Source organism: Vulpes lagopus, chromosome 4 (assembly GCF_018345385.1).
Source record: "Vulpes lagopus strain Blue_001 chromosome 4, ASM1834538v1, whole genome shotgun sequence".
NCBI classification, from domain to species: domain Eukaryota; kingdom Metazoa; phylum Chordata; class Mammalia; order Carnivora; family Canidae; genus Vulpes; species Vulpes lagopus.
The window spans coordinates 121,393,276-121,414,013 of record NC_054827.1 but is presented as its reverse complement, the minus strand read 5'-3'; the positions used below and the strand labels follow the sequence as shown (position 1 = coordinate 121,414,013).

Sequence of the window (20,738 nt, the reverse complement as noted above, 5' to 3'; positions counted from 1 at the left end):
AATGACAATGGGGAGGGGTGGGCCGGTGGGGGGGGGGGTGCCATCTGTGTCACTGAGATTTAGGGCTCACGCTCACATTCACTCCAGGTTAAATATAATAGTTTGGTAGTTTCAGGAAATAAAATACATAGAAGTGAAGTCAGAGAAAGAGTTTCCCTAGTGTGATTTCAGATATTAAACATTAATTCCTAAATGTGTGCAGACCACATTCTGGTCTTGTGCGTTGCTGGCTAACGTGGCCACAGCAATGGGCAGGCAGCTGGCCCCTAGCAAGCAGTCCTGCCCTGTCCTCTCTGCCCTGCCTCTCCCTGAAAAAGAAAGCTGGAAAGGACCTCAAGTTTTAGTCAGGGAGGTGGTATAGATGGCCAGGGACGGAGCTAGTGGATGAAGTAGTTGGTTCTGACATGTGAAGACTCTGAAGATGGAAACTGCTCAAGTGGAGAGCAATCATCCGAGAGGAACCTGACCAACTCCGATGCGTGGAGGGGCTTCCACACCTGGGAGAGCCTAGAACAGAGGGGCCAGATTGGGGGGGTACCCTGCAGCTCCCACCAACCTGGCTGCCACGGGAGAGTATGGTGGGGCCCAGGCAGAGCAGGAAGTGGCTTGTGCTGTTGTACTCCTACCAGACCCTGGGACAGTCGCAACTCCCCCAGTCGTTTTATGAAGCATTTATGTTACGGGTTTTTAAAAGGTGCTGGTTTCTAAGGACTGACTGGGGCACCGCAGGAAGTTTTGCCGCCTTTGAAAGCTTTACAACTTGGCAGATATAACTTATCTGTGTGTCACTGATAATCTTTCTGGCGGCTTAAGTAAACTAAGGGCTCCAAGTCAAAAATCTTGAAAACTTGATGAGAATAGTTTTATTTACTGGTTGACATTTTAATATTTAATACTGGTTTCATAATAGCGTGTGTGCCCTTTCCAGTGTTCAGGCATGTTGCTGGCGTATGGTGCCGCTGGTCCATGTTGACCTGGGCTCAGCCCTGCAAGTGGCTGGGAACCTATGTGAGGCTGGGTGAGGGGCTGGAGGCACCAATGAGCTGAGGAGCTCCTCTGAGGTGCATACAGGCAGCTAGGCTATCACAAACAATAGCATTACACTGCTATTTCTCTTTCTCATTTTATTGTTTTTGGAGAGATACTCCGATTCTGTTTGTTTTTTAGTCAGTTTCTTATTCTAATTAAAAAGTCAGGAAAAATTTGAATTTTATTCTATTAGAATACCTTTAAAAATCCATTATTGCAAATCATTTCTTTTAAATTTGGCAAATGTCTGCTTTTGGGCTGAAAGTGTATTTTGTATGTGTTTTAAAGCCTCTCGACAATCTGATGCCCCAGGACCTGTTACAGCAAATAAGTCCTCGTCGTTGGGGAGTTTCTGTCACCTTCCTTCATATCTCAAATTGCACGATGTCCTGAAAGCTACTCACGCCAACTATAAGGTACTGGTCCTTTTGTAAAAATATGCACAGACACAAATTTCTGACTGAGTATGGATGTTTTTCTTAAGATTTGTAGCTTGTGTACATACACATAAGGTTTGTCTTTCAGCTTTGTTTAGGGTAGCTTTCATCATGAAAATTGGAGAAACGATCTCTCTAGTTTATTGGTGGTGTGTCTGGGCTTCCCCAGGCCACCCCCACGTTCAGGGATTCACTGGCAGGATTCATGGGCTTCGGCATTTAGTCATTCTCATAGCTGGGATTCTTTATCGCCATGTAGGAAGGACACTTGGGTGCAGTGTGCAGGAATCTGTGCGCAGGCTTCTTGTGTTCTGTCTCCCATGAGGACCAGACAGAGCACACTTGTCCCCCAGCTATGGAGTTTCCTCTGCCTGACATGAAGCAAAACCCTAGACTCGCAGAGGAATACAGATGTGCAGCCTCAAACATGAGGTTCATTCAGAGAGTCCAGGCATGGGGAGCCGCCCTAGCAGGGAAGGTTTCACATCAGCGTAAGGAATTGTCAACTGGCCAAGTACGCAGATACCCCCCCCTGGGCCAACCTCACGACCAGGTTTCTGGAAGGAGGGCAGTGTGTTCTGTTGACATTTCTGCACAGGTGCGTTTTGTACTTTGGGCTTCATCACTCTGAGATGATTAAGGAAAAATCTCCCATGGCTTCTCTTAGGGCTTTTTGTTGCTTACCTGCCTGCTGGATTTTCCTGGCACTATTTCCCAGATAATCCATTTTTCTGCACTAATTGATCTGAAATACACCTTTACCAGATACTAAAATCTTGTGGGTTTGTATTTCATTTACTGTTTGGGGACTAGAGTCTTTCCATCTGCCCACCTGTTTATCTGTTAGAGGCACACATGCGGATAATGTAGCTCCGTGGTACGTTTTTTTTTTTTTTTTTAACGTTTTTTAAAATTTAAATTCAGTTTGCCAACATATAGTATAACACCCATTACTCATCCCATCAAGTATTCTCCTCATTTCACTGCCCATCCCCATGGTATGTTTTTGACGTGGTCAATTCCCTTATCCTGCTTTAAAACTTTTTCTTGATATTCTTTCTTATTTATTTTTGCATGTGTACACTCTAGAGTAAGCTAATCTAATTCTAAAGAATCCTGAGAATATTTCCACTGGGATCATGTTAAATTTGTAGGTTTGTTCAGGGAGAACTGATACCTTAGGTGTTAAATCCACCTATCCAGGGCAGCCCTGGTGGCTCAGCGGTTTAGCACTGCCTTGATCCTGGAGACCTGGGATCGAGTCCCATGTTAGGCTCTCCCGCTGCCTGTGTCTCTGCACCTCTCTCTGTGTCTCTCATGAATAAATAAATAAAATCTTAAAAAAAAATAAATAAATCCACCTATCCAGAGTGTGGGTGCCTTTTTGTTTATTGAAACCTTCTTGTATGTGCTCAGGTTTACATAAAATCCAAAGAATTTTAAGAAGAATTTTTGAGTATTATTTCACATAGATCTTGTGCATTTGTTGATAAATGTATCTCCAGATTCTTATCTTTTGTTACTGATAGGTATTTCTCAGTTGTTTTGAAAAGCATTTATAAACCTTATCTCGCTTCTTTTCTGAAGGTTATTGATAAATTTGAAAGATAAGAGTCTTTAGCCACATTTTGCAGAAGATTCAGAGGCTCTTTGTAGCCTATGTTTCTCATGTCACCCACTCAGATAGCAGGGGGCATGTTGGAAATCCCACACAGAGAAAGTTTTCTTTTTTTTCTGCCTGTTCCCAACCCCCATCCTGGGCCCTATTGATGCTCCTGGCATCTGCTCCATCTTTATCATTTCCCCTCCAGGATGTACTGGGCTCCACGCTGTACCCTGTGCACTGTGCCCCCCCCCCCTCCCATATCCCAGATGCCCACCTGGTTGGTGTATTTGGAGTGTCTGGCACATGTGAGATCTGTCACACCATCTATCTCCTTCATTTCTTCTCCTGAGCTGCCTTGTGCATGGCCCTCCACTCTGGCTCCGCTCTCAGCTCCCCTCTGAGCCGAGGCCCTGGTTCTTACCTGTGCCCTCTGTTCTTCAAGATGGGCCTTCCTCTGTGTACATCCTTGCCCCCTCGTCCTGCTGTGCCTGCTGGAGGTGAGCCTCTTTCCTCCTATCTCTGTGGGACATAGCTGCACGGAGTCATCTGTCCCCAAGGCCCTACTTAGCCTTCCTCAGCCTGTTGGAAGCTGCCTCATGGTGACATGAGCAGCCACAACACTTGGGCCTGCCTGGTGGTCATCTTGTGGCCCAGAGAGTGCTTTCTCTTTCATCACGGGGTGACTGATTTGATCTTACCTAACAGATTCCTTTTTCTGCTGTAGTGTTTTGCAGGGTTTCTACCAGTTTTATTTTCGTAGTTGATCTCTCTTTCTTGCTTTTGTTCTTTCATATTATATTTTCGGACCTGACCTCTCAGTCCGTTAAGTGGAAGACTTGGATAGTTTCATTCAGCTGGGCCCTTTAGAATCATAACTTAATCCTCCTTAAGATGAATTTAGTATTTTGCTGTAGCCTGACTGAAAGACAGTTTCTGGATTTGATGATGATTCCTTGGGAATGTATGTGGAACAAGATGTATATTTTATAGTTTTTGATATGCTGTTTATCAGATACTGGTTATAATGGACATTTACATTTTTAATCTCCTAAAAGGTCAGAAATTGATTCTTTCAATAGTATCAATGTAAGTTGAAAGATGCCTCTGAAAGATGATGGTTTGATATAGCGACCTGGAAGGGTAGTTTCTTCCCTGAGGCATTTTCTCAGTGCTTAAAGCAAACAAATAGCCCACATTGTGAGTGTGTAAGGGTTGCATAGTGGGACATCTCTCGCCATGCAGACAGCACGTGTCTTTTGCAGATGACAGGTGGGATGGTACAAGTAATCCTGTGTTCTTTTCCTCACCTTCCCAAGGTTACCTTGGATCTTCAGAACAGCACTGAAAAGTTTGGGGGCTTTCTGCGCTCTGCCTTGGATGTTCTCTCTCAGATCCTGGAGCTGGCCACGCTGCAGGACATCGGAAAGGTGTGTGTTTCATCTCTTGTCATTGAGCTGTACCTGACATGAGGGCCTGTGGGACTGGAACCCCAAAGTCCAGGCATGTTCAGAAGGTGGTAGCTGCTGCATTAGCTCTTGACTCTGATACTGGTCTTAGCCTCAGATTAGGGGTGTTCTACCTCTGTCCTCTTTTCAGTGCTTTTCTGTATATTAGCTTAGGCCCAGTTTATTCTAGAATATTAGTGGGTTTAAACTGGTGACAGTCCTTTGTTTTCTAATTTGATCTTCACAGGCAGAAAGGGTGACAACAGACTGAGTGAGGGTGCATGGCTGGCTCCTTTGGTGCTGTGGGAAGCAGCAGAGCTGGGGTCGCTCCACACCCTGAATGCCCTCCCCCTCATCTTATAAGGAAGTACTCAGACACATGGAGAGTTCAAGTGCATTCCCATCTCAGGTGCCCACATCCCGGGGCCTGTAGGTAGCTCTTCCCTCCAGTCACTTGACCGTGTGTCCACCTGCTGGCTCCAGGGCCATCTTACTTTCTGCTGGGTTGCAGAGGGAGCCGTGGGTAGCTCCCACTTAAACATGTCTCTCTGGCAAGTGAAGTATGGTATGCTCATGAAGTTCATTTGTTTTTATTTCTCTGAATCTTTCTTTTGACTCATAAAAACCTGGTTTTTGTGATTGTATATGATACAATCATATACGGTTTCTTTTCAATTCTTTCCTATGCTTTTTTCACGTCTGTGTAGTGCCTGCATGTTTTTTACTGGCTAGATGGTGTCCTGTTCTGATTGAGGGTCAGTTGTCCCTCACAGTGAAACTGGTCAGAGCTGTTTCTAGTATGGCCTTCTCGGTGAGACCTCACCAGCCACCCTGCCCAGGCTGCGCCTCTGCATGCTCGGCACTCTCTCCCCTTACAGTCATCGGTCCTGGCGACCCATGGCTTTTCCTCTCTCTTACCAATAGGCCTTGTGGCCTGTGGGCTGGGTGCATATAACATGTTTTAGCAAAATGAGAAACATAACACATTTTAACCTTGAATGTTTAGATATACTGGAATAAAAACCAAATGGGATTTTTAAAATAATAACATTTTCCTTTTTCTTGGAATTCAGATGACTGTAGTTTTTGTATTTTCTCATTTTCTAGGAGCAAATTCCTTTTTTCTTTTTATCCTTTTATTATGACTGCCACATAGAAATAGTTATTCTGCAGTGGTAGCCAGGGAATTCATCCAATGGTGCATTTATCCCAATACATGAAAGGAAATAATTAACAAGTCACAGTCTGATGAAGGTTGGCAGTAGGGGATCTTGATATTCCTGAAAACAGGGATATGCTTATATTTCTTTTTCTTCTTTCAAGGAGTGTGTGGTAACTTCAGCTCTGAGGCCCCTTGTGTCTGGGGCAGGCGTGACTGGATGCCAAAGCCTCTTGCCCTTTAGCTTTGTCTGCAGATAAAGATAGTTTGCTCCCCTGTACTGTCTGTGCTCTGAGTTGATCTGTTTTGCTCTTTGGTGACAAAAGCCTGTTTTAGTGGCAGTTTTTGCTTTTCCTGGATCCCCTTATTGGTGCTCTGGGAGCCTCTTCTGCTTAACTGCTGAATCTTCCTTCCTGGTCTTTTCGATGAGGCTGTTGGTAGGAGTACCGGACCCCCCCCCTCCCCCCAGCCTCGGATTTTCTTTGCACTTGGCCACTGGCCATGTGTGAGCAGACAGACTCCTGGGCTGATCACTGTGTGGGCAGGGCTGGGACCCCCTCCTGCTAGATGCACTGCTCAGCTGGGGGGAAGCATGTCCAGAAGCCCAGGTGGCAAGATCAGACCGTAGATCCACAAACAGCCGCCACAAGATGCAGAGTTGCCGCCTCGGGCACTAGGGGCCTGAGCCACACACACAGCTTGGGAGCAAGAGTACGACCTGCAGAATGTACAGGCAGCTTTTCCTCGGATTTCTGTGAGCTTATCTGATTATAATAGAAGGTGAAGCAAAATAATAATTTAGGATTAAAAATACAGTTGTTTTCTTTCATTCTTCTAAGTATTAACACTGTGGATGAAAAATAATCCTAATTTTACATCCTTGACAAAGAATCCTCTTATTTTTCCTCTCTCCTAGACCTTGTTTACCCCATCGTTATGTGACTGGAGTGTATTACATGCTCCTATCTGGGTGTCGGGATTTTCTTTGGGCATTATTTTGTACACGTTTTCTGTGTAACCCCTAATTTCTCTCCATGTTATTATATTTTCTCTGGCTTCTGGACACTTTATTGGTTTGGAGTGATTTGATTTTGATGTACCTCAGTGTAACTTCCTTAGGTTTTTTGTACTTGGATTTGTTGAATCAAGATCTCTGGCTTTATTGTTTTCCTGAAGTTTGGGAACTTGGGTCCATGATTTCTTGAAATATCTTTTCTGGTCCTGCCCACTGCTTTTTCTTCTCTTCTAAGTGGATTCTAATTCTCTGAATATTTGAATGCTTACAATTGTCCTGTATGCGGCTCACTGAGGTTTTTGTCAGCATTCTTACTGTTTTTTTGCCTGTATTGCATCTGTGGAGCTCCATTGCTGTATCTGCAGGCTTTCAAGTCTCACTCTCTGCAGCATCTGAGCTCTGATCCCATCTCATGTACTTTCATCACCAACATGGTGGTTTATCTCTAAAAGTCTGATTTGGGTCTTTTTTTCCATCTCCTGTGTCTCTAAGTTTTTGGGCACATAGAATATTGTCATAATGACTTTTAATGTCATTCTCTGCTAATTCTAAAATCTGTTCTAAGTTATTTTTGACCGGTTGATTATACTCATTATAGATCATGTATTGCTGTCTCTGTGTGCCTGCTAATCTTTGATTGGATGCCAGGCATTATGAAATGTTGGGTGCTAGGCATTTTTGTACTCCTGTAAATCTTTTTGAGCTTTATTCTGAGATAGGTTATATTGTGTGGAGATTGGTCCTTGGATTTGTGATGTTAGGTGGGCTGGAGCACTGCTCAATCTGGGGCTAATTTTAGTCCCACCACAGAGGCAGGGTGCCCCATGAGGTCCTGTTCTTCTCGGTTTGGGGAGAACAGTTCTTCTCCTTAGCCCTTTGTGGGTGCCAGGCACTACCCTGTAACCCTTTCTGGTGATTCTCCCCTGGCCTCGGGGGGTTTCCTCACAAAGCATGTTGACTAGTTCCCTGCTGACCCCCCTGCCCCATCTCTCCAGAGCCCTCTCTGGGCAGTTGTCTGGCTGGCGGGCTGCCCTCAGAACCCTCGCTGCTTCAGTTTCCCTGGACTCACAGCTCCTCCTGACTTGGGGTCCCTGGACTGTGTTGCCTCTCTTCCTCCTACCTGGGAACTCTCATCAGGCAGCACAGCGTGGGGCTTGCTGCTTTTGTTCCTGCCCCCAGGGGTTGCTGTCCTTCAGTCCCTGCTGTTGGGCATCTGGTCACTGCCATTGCCCTCTATCTGATGCTGCTTTTAGTTGTTTGGATGGAAGGTATAAATGGATCCCTTGCCCCGTTTCACCAGAAATAGAAGTCTGTCTGTATTACACTGCATGTTGGTGCCTGTGCTGGGACGTGCTCTCTGAGGCTACCATGACATCCTTCCTCAGCAGTTTTTATTGCCTGTTGTGGTGTTTGGTGCCACCAAGTACTCCATGCCTATTTGTTAGGAGATATGGTCCTTTGCTAGACAAACTGTGATCTGAAAGCTCTAGTTGTAATTCTTTCAGTTGATATTTATTAGATACCAGCTATGGGCTAGTAAAACCAAAAAGCACCATGTAACAAATTCAGCCCTGCAGAATACAACGTTGAATGGTTAAGAGTCTAATTTGAGTAAATCAGAATATTAAAAATATGTGGTCCAATACTATTTGAAACCAACAAAAGTCTGTTGTTTTTTAGTACAGGAAATTGTCCCAAACAAGTTTCATGAGAGGCATTTTCAATCTAGTTGGTGTGAATTCCAGCCCTGCTGATAGAAGCAGTGGCTGGCGACCTGGTAGGTGCTGAGGTGTCATGCCGTTAGTGCTGAGTGCCTGGACTGGCAGGATCCTGACAGTTCGTGTCTTCATCCTTCTCAACACCCCACAAAGACATTGGCTGCCTTGGATCTCATTTTTTAGAGTAGTAAAAGTAGTTTGTGAGAGCAGTCATGTGAAGGCAGCCATTTCATTGCAAATTGCTGTAAGACACTTGTAGGATGTTTTGTAGTAAGTCACACAGAATGCACATATCTTATGTTCAGGTGGACATCTACAGGGCTTCTGACTCCTCTGTACACTCTGGATTCCTGTCTTAAACGCAGGGAGAGTAGATACTTGGTGAATAGTTTCTGAGCAGGCGAGCGGATGAGTGAGTGATGGTAATGCACGATGGAAAGGCTGGAGGGAGGAGCTCCTTGGATGTCCTTGGTTTCTGCTGACTTTGTCCGCATCGATAGACTGCAAGTTTCCTCTTGTGTGGACTGACGCTCATGGTTTACGCAGAAGCTGCCTCATGTCTTTGATGTCAATGTAGGGCTCACAGCCGTAACAAGCCCTCTGTGACTTGTTTGCTTCAATGTCTTATTATATACTCTTTTGCAGTGTGTGGAGGAGATCCTAGGGTATCTGAAATCCTGTTTCAGTCGAGAACCAGTGATGGCAACTGTTTGTGTTCAGCAGGTGAGAAAGTCCTTTCCTGTCCTGTCCTTTAAAGCCCCAGCTCTGGGCAAGAGGGCATAATGCTACTTGTCACTGAGAAGGTGGTGGCTAGGGACATGTCTGGCAGCGCTCGTCCCTGTTGGCTTCTCTATTATTGGGCAGACAGGTCCCTTTCCTACTCCCCTGTGGGAGGAGGAGGCCCATCACTGGAGACGACAGCTGGACTCTACGAACTGCTTAGTATCCCTCCAGGATTTTGTTCGGAAAACTGGACCTCATTGAGAATCACAGAGAAAGTTGAGGCTCCAACTTTATGACTTCTTTATGACTTACATCACCCTTCACAACAGCTGTCTCATACCATCTTAATGGCAGTCTTAATGATTCTCAGCAAGATTTTCAGTCTGAATTTTTGCTAACATGCCCTATTAGTTTTAGCTAGGTTGATAATCTGCCTGGGACACTCTCTGTGTGTTGTTCATGCTGTATTAAGTCAGATGCTGATGGCTTCAATTCTTTCACTCTAGTTGTTGAAGACTCTCTTTGGGACAAACTTGGCCTCCCAGTTTGATGGCTTATCTTCCAACCCCAGCAAGTCTCAAGGCCGAGCACAGCGTCTGGGCTCGTCCAGCGTGAGGCCAGGCTTGTATCATTACTGTTTCATGGCTCCATACACCCACTTCACCCAGGCCTTAGCCGATGCCAGCTTGAGGACCATGGTGCAGACGGAGCAGGACTACGGCACCTCAGGGTAACCTTCCCATCCTGGCCAGGCGGTAGTGTCATGGAGGCATCTTTGGTAGACAGAGCGGTAAATAGTTTATAAAAAGTAACACATAAATTAGCCATGATCTTTTCATACTCTGCTATGCCCAAGAACTTTGGAAAGTATGATTGTTACCAAGATGCTGTAGGCATGGCCCTGCCCTCAAAGTAGTGTGTGGTTCAGTGAGTAAGATGGCCTGTGGGGTCGGTGCTGGGCAGGAGCAGGACACTAGGCACACTCACTGTGAGGCAGCCAGACTGTGTCCCGATCATGGAGTGGGACGGGCTGGCAGCTGAGAGCAGGCAGCCACCCATTCCCAGTGCTCACAAACCACCTTTGCCTGCAGGGACCGTGGCGGGGCGGCACCTCTCAGGTCTACACTAAGGTGAAAGCACAGCCTCCACGTGGCACCTAAAGGTGTTTGAAGGGCATAGAAGAGTCCTATAGCAGCACTTGGTGTTTTATAACCTTGTGGCTAAAATCTTCATTTAAATTTATGGTTGTGTTTTTGATGCCTGGAGTATAGTAGCTGTTGTTTAAATTACCATGATTATTAGCAGATATTTGGGTTGCTACTTGGTATAGTAATAAGAGAATTCTTTTTCTTCTGACATATGGAGTGATAAAACAGCTACACTGAACATACTAGAGTTAGAAACCAAGGAAAATGTCCTTATTCTGGGCTTTTCATTGGTGCTGTACTCCCTATATATCCAGTTCTTGGGAATAAATCTTTTTGATACCTTGTTAATACTATGGGGTGTAAGTAAAAAAGTAAGGAAGCATGTGTGTGTTACTATCATCTAATTTTGTATGAATTTCTTGAAAGTGTATAATTAACGTGAATATTTAAAGATATTTTTTTCCAAGAAAATCAAGTGAGATCTTCTGAGTCACTGAATCTTTCAAGTGGCATCCCCCTTCTGGCCTCACTGCAGCCTGGGATGGGTGGTGGTGGGTTTCCTGCACCAGGCAAGCTCTCTCCAAGCGCCTGCTACCCGAGACAAGGCTTGGGGCTCCTGGCCCACTGTGGTCTTGAGGTAGCCTGGCCGTCTGTTAGAGGGGTGGATGCCGCCATGCACGTGGTCAGCCAGGTTCTCCCTGACTTGGAGGGTGGCCGGGAATGCAGGAGAGGACCTAGAGCCATTCTTCACTTGCTTTTTCCCATCTGGCAGGTGGTTTGATGTGCTTCAGAAGGTGTCTACGCAGTTGAAGACCAACCTCACGAGTGCCACTAAGAACCGTGCAGATAAGGTGAGTGGGAAGTGGCAGGTTCCCATGCTAGAAGCACAGATCAAGCCCAGCACTTGCCAGGTCGGCTGCTTGAAGTTTTCAGTTGAAGGCTAACTCATGAATTTGTTCTTTTTTTCTCCCCCGTAGAATGCTATTCATAATCACATACGTTTGTTCGAGCCTCTGGTTATAAAAGCTTTAAAACAGTACACAACCACAACGTCTGTGCAGCTGCAGAGGCAGGTTTTAGACTTGCTGGCACAGCTGGTTCAGTTACGGGTCAATTACTGTCTTCTGGACTCCGATCAGGTTTGTCACTTTCAGCTTTCGTCTTCCACTGCTCTTCCTAATTCAGTAAAGGTTACGTGTGAGACCCTGAAGCCCACCTTCGGGAAATGTGCAGCTTTGCTGTTGCTGCACCAGTCGCTGCCTCTCCCCTACTTTATGCACTGGGTGATGCCCAGACCTGGTGCACACGCCCCACATACTGTCCGCCTGGGTAGGGCTGTGTTTGGGGTGACCTTTACTCGTGTGCCAGTTCTTCCTGTTCACTCACCCTCCCCACCCCAAAATTAGTGTATTGCAATTGTAAGATACAGTTAAGACTTAATTGTTGGTGGGGGTGTTTTTACAGAATGCGGGGATTTATTTTGAACAGATTAACAATTATGGCATCCAGTTTCAAACAAGCTGACGTCAGCATGTGTCTGTAAAAGGGAATGTGGTCTAAGGGAACAGTAGCTGGTGCTGTGTTAGAGGCCCTTTTAGTGCCTGTCTGACCAGCACGGTTTTGACACTCCCTCAACAAGTGGGACTCAGCTGCCTAGCCTTCCTGGTGTGGCTACTGTGGAGAAGAGCTTCTGGAGTCCTCGCCCCTAGGTTACGCAAACTCTCTGAAAACAGGAGTCATGCCAGCTAAGTTCGCTACAGATAAAGTTGCCTTTAGGTCATGGAAATGTGACTGTCATTGCTGGGCCATGATCTTGGGCTCCTTTCCCAGGTGAGGTGGGAAATGTTTTGTAGACATTGGTGTACATGCAGTTATCTGCATTGTCTGTAGTTACCATTGGCACCAGTGTTCTCCTTAAAGGGACTTCCTAGAGAAATTGCTCATCTTCCCACCAGCGGTATTGGGAGGCTGTCTTCTGATGGAGAGCTTGAAGCTACTTCATGGTGGCTGATGTTTGGAGTAATCCTCCTTCTGCTAAATTATCAGAAGCACATCGTCTGAAAGGGCCACCCCCTTCCATGGGGAAGATGCTCACTTGGGGATGGTTGGGGACATTACCCCCTTTCCTCTGACACAGGGGTCTCAGTGGGGGAGAATCCTCACCTGAAGCCTCGGGCGGTGCTGACCCAGAGGGAGGCAGGTGCATACTGACAGGGGCTTGAGCAATAAGGGGATCTGGGGGTCTTCTGGGCAGAAGCCTGGGCCCATAGTGAGGGCTGCTCTAGGAATACAGAGCCATCAACTCCATCCAGGACTGCACCCCACCATCTCCTTAGCATATGGTTATGACTCCTTACAGGCAGAACCAAGCTTTCTCCTGCTGAAGTGAGAGGCTGCTCTCTCTGGGCTGTCTCTAGTTGGATCACATTCTCTCTTTAGTCCTCCATAGACTCTCTTTTCAGAAATAGTGTAACCTTTGTTGCTTTCATCTATCTTCCTAAAATCTCCAACTGACTCTTAGATAGGGAGAGGGGCCGGCCTCAGAGCTCCTCCATGCTGTGCTTGTTTCTGCAGTGCACCTGGGCCACACTCCAGTGGAGTCAGTTTCCAGCCTCCTTTTATGGGGTGGTGTTGGCTTTTTCTTACTGCAAGTGCTCTGGCCTCACATTTGTTTGGATTTGCTTTTATCACTCAGTGCCCTTTATCCCCAGTCCTGAGGGTTTCAGTATGATGACAGTAGAAAATGAGACCGGGCAGACCATTTAATTCAATCCAGATCATGATTTGTTGAGTATCTGCTCTGTCTGCATCAGGCCCAAGGGCTGGGAGCAAACAATAGGTAGGTAAAGTTCCTGGCATGAGGTTGAGAGGGTGCAGGTGCTTGAAGAGTTGGACATGAAACTGGCTCTAATCCAGTCCTGAAATGCCGTGCTCTTTGTCCTCAGGGTCCCTTTCCTGTCAGGCACCAGCCCCCTGCATCGCTTCTTTGAATATCGGGGTGTAGGGGAAGGCGGACTGACGTGTGTATCTTCTTATTAAGCCAGATTCAAGTTTCAGGGCATCTGTGCTGCTCAGTGTGTGAGAGCTGGAACAAGCCCGGCCCCCACATGTGTATTTTTGGTACTGCTTGGTCTTCTGGAGGGTGTGATCTATTTTTCCATAGTGTCCACCCCATTGTTTAGTAAATGTTCTTAAGGGGATTTGTGGAAGTATCTTGAATTATCTTGTCTGGAAGAATACATCTGAATTTTTGTGTACAAACAAGTTTACCTACTGTCAGGAACCTGGTTAAAGATTTACACAAATAAGTAGAGAGAAAAGTAACCTAGTTTGTACACTTTACTGATGTGAAAATTTTATTTTCCTGCTTGTAGGTGTTTATTGGATTTGTGCTGAAGCAGTTTGAGTACATTGAAGTAGGCCAGTTCAGGTAATAGCATTTTGTTATTTTAGATTTTTTGTCCTTATTACATATTTATGTATGATTTAGATTATTAAGATGAATATTTACTTTAAAGGATTGTTAAGCATTTTTGCTAGATATTTTTTTAGGTGGAACTCTGATTAACATGCTGTGTGTTTTTGTTTCTCTTAAAAATTGGTAAGTGTCTCAAGATCATTTAGAAATAGCTGTGTCTGGAATTACACTTGTCAGTTTTCATTTCACATTTCAGAGTATTTAATTATGAGGACAGACTGCTCACTGCAGTCTAATCTGCTGGGACACTGATGTTTTTGAGCTTCTTAGAGAAAACATGTTTTAGATGTGGCCATCGTCAGTAGAGATGGTTACTGTGCATTTCATTGATTGGTATTGCAGCTTCCCCTTGCCGGACAGGGAGGCCTTAACATTTCTCCTGTGCCAGTTATGGGCATCTCAGTGTAGTTCCTGAACATGAGATCTCCTCAGTCGCTGAACTGCAGTGGACCCTTGAATGACACGGGTTGGGGCTGCCCGCCCCTGCACACTCCAAAATCTTCCTTAAACTTGTGCCTCCCCAAAAAGCCAACTACTGGAGTCTGTTGTTGACCAAAGCCTTCCAGACAATGTCAACAATCTCCTATTTCATATGTTCTACATATCGTGTATATTCCTACAGTAATGTGAGCCAGAGAAAAGAAAATGTTACTAAAAAAACCATGAGGAAGATAATATACGTTTACAGTCTAATATTGTATTTATAAAAACTCCGTGTGTAAGTGGACCCGTGCAACTCAAACCCGTGTTGTTGGGGGTCAGCTGTTCTTAGTGTGAGAAACATGGTGAAAAAGGCTGTGTTCTCAGCGCCTCTGGGTCTAGAGATCCAGCACTTTCTTACTCCAATCAGGTGACATCTTGACTCTGATTTGAGACAAGTTACTTTTTCTCCCTTGAGCCTCAGTTTCCTCAACTGAAGAGTGAAGGGGCAGAAAAAGAGCTCAGAAGATAGCACCTCTGGGCATCCCATGGTGTTGGGGGCTTTCTGGGGAAATTCCCTCAGCCTTCCCCATTGTCCCCTCATTCCTTGCTCGCTCTCTCCCTCTCCCTCCTCACTTGCTGCTCCACAGCCCCCTCGTCCTGTCCCTTTCCCTTTTGTTCTAAATTTGGAATCATGAGTAATTTCATGTTGTTTATATTGATCAGTATTTAATTTTAAAGGGAAGTATCTAAATGGATGTTTTTGTTTCTAGGGAATCAGAGGCAATTATTCCAAACATCTTTTTCTTCCTGGTATTACTATCTTATGAACGCTATCATTCAAAACAGATCATTGGAATTCCTAAAATCATTCAGCTCTGTGATGGCATCATGGCCAGTGGGAGGAAGGCTGTGACACATGGTAACGGGACAAACCTTTCCCTGTGGTCATCAGTAATGATGTGCTGGACAGTGTTAGTCTTCATTACACCAACTTCCAACTGTATCCACAGCTGCTCTGTGCTTTGTAGGCTGTATATGTGCATGTGTGTGCATGTGTGTGTGTCTGTGAGTGTGTGTGCATGTGCATACTGGTTAGAAGTGTTATGAAAAGAGAGCCCCCTTTTACTCTCAGGAGCTTATAATCTCCTAAGGGGAAAAGCACAGCAGTCAGGTGACCTGAGGTATAGGTAGAGTCTAATAGAAATACTTTTGTTGAATTACATGAAACACACAAAACTGGAAAATGTAGCTTGTCTAAGGACACTTGGTTTGTTGCACAGTGGTACTGGAAGTAGTGGTTTGGCCTGGGTTCAGGACAATTCTGTTGTGCCTGATTATTTATAGAGGCCTTAGCACAGAAAGTTATCAGATGCTCAAGCTGCCTCCTCCCACCTGTGCAAGGAAGTTATGGTTTTAAGAATAAACTGTAAATCCTTGAACTTTTCAAACTGACCTCCCAGCATTTTCCTGACTCCTCTCTGGTTCCACTGTCAGGAATCAGTAGGCTTTTGAGGCTTTTGGTAAGGGTATATCCTAAGACCTTTGCAGACCCCAGGTGGGAGGAGGGTATTGTGGTGTGCAGCATTCTCTGTTCCATGTGCTTGTAGTAAAGCAGGTAATGTGTTGAGAACTAGACATGGAACACCATCTGATTTTCACAGTCACTGGACTCAACTTGCCATGGCCTCATAAGGGCTGAGATTCCTGCCTCAGCAAAAGTTCACGCTTGTCCACGTATGGAATTTGGGGTCTGGTTCAGATGTCCAATAGAGAGATGACTAAAGCTCCCTAGATTAGAGGATCTTTGGATAGAAAATCAATGGGCGTACAGACCCTTGTACTTTTATAGAAAGCTTGGTCATCTGTAGAACAGCCAGCGAGTATGCCGTGTGTGGGTGGCACTGAGGATCCGTGTGCCCGTGTGTGTGCGCGCGCGCATACCACTAGGCTGACAGTGACTTGCAGTGACATCAGCAACATGATTGGGCCACACCCTTCCCAATGAAAGGTGTTTCTTCTGGTTTGTCCCAGTAGTGATGTTAGACTGAGAAATCTTTGGATAAAGACAAGACTTGGGGGAAAGACTTTATCTAATGAGAGTGAGTTATTACTTAAAAGGGCATAGAAATCTAATTTAAATATTTTCTGATGAAGAACACTGTCATCTTTTCAGGTAAATCTTTCAGTAGAGTACACATTAGAATAGGAGGTTGTTATTTTAGTTAGTTGAAGGATTTTAGTTTGAATTTGACTTTTGAATTTGTGTCTCTTTTTTTCAGAAATGATGTTACATCACAGACACCCTAGTTTTCTTTTTAAGATTTCACAAAATTATCAGTACATGGTGAGGAAAACCTATAGTCTCCATGATGATATACTGATAATCCATAGCACTCACTGATAACCTGAGTTTATCCTTTATTATAAGCTATATATGGATCAGGGTTTTCTTATTTTTTGGACATGTTTTGGAGGTGTTAAGCTTTGTCTGCCCCATAAATGGTGTGTGATACCTTCTAAACCTGCCTTTTTACACTGCAGCCATACCGGCCCTGCAGCCCATAGTCCATGATCTCTTTGTACTGAGAGGAACCAATAAAGCCGATGCAGGAAAAGAGCTTGAAACCCAAAAAGAGGTGGTGGTGTCAATGTTACTGAGACTCATCCAGTACCATCAGGTAAGGAGGCTTTGGGGCAACCCTTGGCACCCCATTGTCTCTGCAGGGGGAGGCCTCCTGTCTGCTAATTAGTGGATGATCATTTGTGCCACCCTGAGCTCTTAGTCTGGGGAGATGCCAGGGAAGAATAAGCCTGCCAGGGCTTGGTCTTTAAAGCCATATAGCCACGTGGGGAGGTCATTTGCCACCTGGCTAACAGTCACGAGGTCATTCAAGGAAGTAAATAAGTTGAAGACCCACTTTTCCAAAACGACACAAAAATCAGTTCATTGACATTCATCAAAATGTTAGAATTCTAAAATTCTAGATTTTAAAAGATTTTAAGATTTTAAGAGATTTTTAATCTTTTAAAAGGTTAAAAGATTTTAAAAGATTTTTAAAATCTCACATCTGAGAGGCACCTGGGTGGCTCAGTAGGTGAAGCATCTGCCTTTGGCTTTCGGTCATGAGCTTGGGGTTCTAGGATCGAGTCCTGCATCAGGTTCCCTGCTCAGTGGGGAGTCTGTTTCTCCCTCTGGCTATGTCTCTGCCCTTTCCCTTGCTTGTGCTCTGTCAAAGAAGTAAAATCTTTTAAAAAATAAACTCACATCTGAAATAATTTAAAGACTTTACCTTGTACATCTATTTACCATATGTTGAGGTAGAGCCAGGGTCTTATCCTCTGTGCTGATTGTAGATTTGTTTTCCTTAAGGAGGAGTGGGAATTCCAGGCCGATTGGGGTGGCTTCAGTGCAGAGACCTAGCCTCTTCAGTGACACCGTTCAGCTTGTGCGCTTACCTGGCTTTCACTGTTTTGTAATTCTTGTTAGCTATTTGTCTTTGAATCTTAAAGTCATAAGCTTTTTCATAGAAACACTTTGTTTGTACATTATCGTTTTGGTTGATCTATGTAATGTTTAATTAAATCCCATAATTACAGTGAAAAATACAAAGCACACTGGGTTGGAGGAAGGCCTGGAGAGTGGCCTGTCAGCCACATGGGCCCAAGGAGCTCTTGTCTGCTTCTCAAGAGGCCCGAGAGGGTTGGCTAGCCTTTGCTGAGGAGAGTTGGGAGTACAGATCTCCCTCTGAGAGGCAGCTGTGGAGGGCGTGGGCAGACAGACTTCTTAGAGAGTGGGCTTAGATTGGCATGGCTCTCTTTGTAGCCCTTGAGCTTTAAATAGGTCAGGTTGATAGGTGTTTTTGTTGACAGGAAGATGATAAGTATTTTCAGTTTCGCAGGCTCTAGGGCATCAGTTGCAGCATCCCAGGTCAGCTGTTGTGGACAAAAGCTGCCCCAGCCATTGTGTTCATGAGGGTTATGGCTGTGTGCCGATAAAACTTTGTTTACTAAAACAGACTTTCAGATATCTCTGCCTAGGACTGATCACTCATAAACTCCTGCTCGACCATGGGTAACTCTTCTGAAAGTAATGCTACTCAGTAGATTAGCTTTGTAAAAACACAGACTTGAAATTAATGTAAGCGAAAGTCAGGAGGCATCTGCAGAATAGTTTAGTCAGGCTGTGTTTACATTTTTCCAAAGGTTAATAGAAATTTGATTTTCATTTTGTGCCTTTTCTCTGATTATAAAATCTTGTAAATTCCATAGAGGCGTAGAAGCATAATGATGGCAAATGATCCTAAGGAGTGTGCAATTAGAGTGTGCCCCTTGCATTTTCTTCTGGTTTCTAATGTGTCCTGGGTCAGGGTAGCACAGGTGCTTTAGGCCCTCTTTGGGGATCGTGTTTGTATCCTGGAGTCCTCCCGCTGAGCCAGGGTCAGTGTGCTCTGCAAGCACGACTGGCCAGGAGGTGCTCTGACCTGCCCTTGCCCCACACCTGCAGGTGCTGGAGATGTTCATCCTGGTCCTACAGCAGTGCCACAAGGAGAATGAAGATAAGTGGAAGCGACTGTCTCGGCAGATAGCAGATGTCATCCTCCCGATGTTAGCCAAGCAGCAGGTTTGTCCCCTGTGTGTCTTGTGGCTGTGGGGTCACTGGGACATGTTTATAGCTGGCAGAATTTCTTATAGGAGGCAACACTTGCAATTGACATTTCACTGAATTAAAACAGATTCAGTTTGTGATCCTCATCGGTGCCGATCACAGGGCTGGGATTTCATTTATTTTCAGTGACCTTCTCAGGTTGCTGTTGCCTCCTGCTTCACAAGAGCAGAGCCTGAGGCTCAGAGCTATAGACCAACCCACCCAGAGGTGTGCAACTGGAGAGTACTGGGGCCAGTGTGGAACTGGTTGAGTCTGGAGCTGTGTCCTTTCCTGCCTGGCTGACCTGCCTCTCTCATCCTGCTCAGTCAGACATTGCTACTTGATCTTAAGGAGTTTGTTTTCCCTTATCAACCATGATCCATCATTTAATCAGAACTTCTGTAATCAAGCCGTGTGATCAGTTGTTTCCATAATTGCAGTGGAAAGAGGTTATCTGGCTGTGTTATGTGGGATGGAGCCACTCGACACAGTTTCTGAACCATGGCTGCCACCAGGTGTGAGAGGACAGGATGCTCTGTGCCCGTTGCAGGTGCAGTAGCACCTTGGTAAATGGGATGTGTGTTTGGGGGGGGGGGGGTGTCTCCAAGGGAAGCAAGGGAGTGTCGGTGATGTCCCTCCAGGAAGCCTCACCAGCCATTAGCAGAGCTCTAGGTATTAAGCGCTTCAAGATGTGGTCATCAGATACCTGTGTTCATTTTCATTCTCTCAGTTAAAGAAGCAAGTACTCTGGGTAGTAGGCAGTGTCCATAACTCTTGGCAGTTGATACAGATGTGTAGCCATGGTGCAGTAGTAGTTACTGTCTTCACAGCTTCAGCCCCATTCTGGCTTCCTAACAGACTTGTCATCCAGAAACTACTTTAGAGGGAGGGAATCTTCTGGTAATATTGATAGATGGCAGTTTTCATAAATTGATGAATGTGGTGTTTTATCATGGTTAGGGATCTGTATCTTTAGAATAGTACTCCAAAAACTTCGTTCCAGTTTCATTTGTCAATAGTGTACACGATATAAGGCAGATGGAGGGCAGCCCAGGTGGCTCAGCGCTTTAGCGCTGCCTTCAGCCCAGGGCCTGATCCTGGAGACCCGGGATTGAGTCCCACATCAGGCTCCCCACAGGGAGCCTGCTTCTCCCTCTGCCTGTGTCTCTGCCTCTGTGTGTGTGTGTGTGTGTGTGTGTGTGTGTCTCATGAATGAATAAGTAAAATCTTAAAAAAAAAAAACAGGTGGAGCTCGAAGGCTGGAAGGCATAGTAAATGTCCAGCTTGATCCCTGCCATCATGAAACCATGTGAAACACACAGTGCCTGCCAAGCGGCACTGCCAAGTCGGGAGTGAAGTGACAAGCAGTAGCCACCTGCCACATACAGTGTAGAAGCAGAACCAGTAAACTTTGCTGTTGGCTTCACATAGATGTGAGGAAGGAAGCTTATGGTGATGGGCATCTGTCTACTGCACTGGGGAGATGAGGAGATGAGATTCTGGTCTGGGCATGTGCCCCTGACATACCTGGGAGGCACTCTGGGGAGGCTGAGGAAAGCATTTGGATGTACAAATCTGTAGTTTTCAAGTTGAAACTGGGCAGGAGGTGAAAATTGGGATGGGAAGAGGTTACTATGGGACCCCGTGTAGCTAGGAAGGAGGAGGCTGAACTCTGAACTTAAAGGCCAGAGAGGGGAGGACGAGCCTGTGGAGGAGGTGAGGAAGGAAGAACAGGTGGGGTGGCATTGTTAAAGCTAAGGAAGGAAAGCATTTGGTGGAGGAGAGAGAGGTTGGCTTTTGGCTGTTCACAGGCTGAGCAAATAAGCAGGAGATGGAGGCCAATGGGGAGCAGTTTGGGTGGGGTGGAAGGTGTAGAAGCCTGGCTCAGAGAGAGGCATAGGAAAGAAACAGA

The 20,738-nt window shown here is 45.5% G+C and overlaps 1 protein-coding gene across 3 annotated transcripts in view; it reads left to right on the top strand.

Annotated features, from left to right (window-relative positions):
- The window catches only part of HTT (huntingtin), a 143,724-nt gene that overhangs the window by 66,300 nt on the left and 56,686 nt on the right, over positions 1 to 20,738 (top strand). For all 3 annotated transcript variants that reach the window (XM_041751539.1, XM_041751538.1, XM_041751540.1), the window contains 10 exons: positions 1,318 to 1,445; positions 4,389 to 4,499; positions 9,055 to 9,132; positions 9,639 to 9,862; positions 11,053 to 11,131; positions 11,258 to 11,419; positions 13,655 to 13,710; positions 14,952 to 15,100; positions 16,723 to 16,859; positions 18,686 to 18,802. In XM_041751539.1, coding sequence (XP_041607473.1) covers positions 1,318 to 1,445; positions 4,389 to 4,499; positions 9,055 to 9,132; positions 9,639 to 9,862; positions 11,053 to 11,131; positions 11,258 to 11,419; positions 13,655 to 13,710; positions 14,952 to 15,100; positions 16,723 to 16,859; positions 18,686 to 18,802 — 1,241 coding nt within the window. The remainder of the gene's footprint in view (positions 1 to 1,317; positions 1,446 to 4,388; positions 4,500 to 9,054; positions 9,133 to 9,638; positions 9,863 to 11,052; positions 11,132 to 11,257; positions 11,420 to 13,654; positions 13,711 to 14,951; positions 15,101 to 16,722; positions 16,860 to 18,685; positions 18,803 to 20,738) is intronic.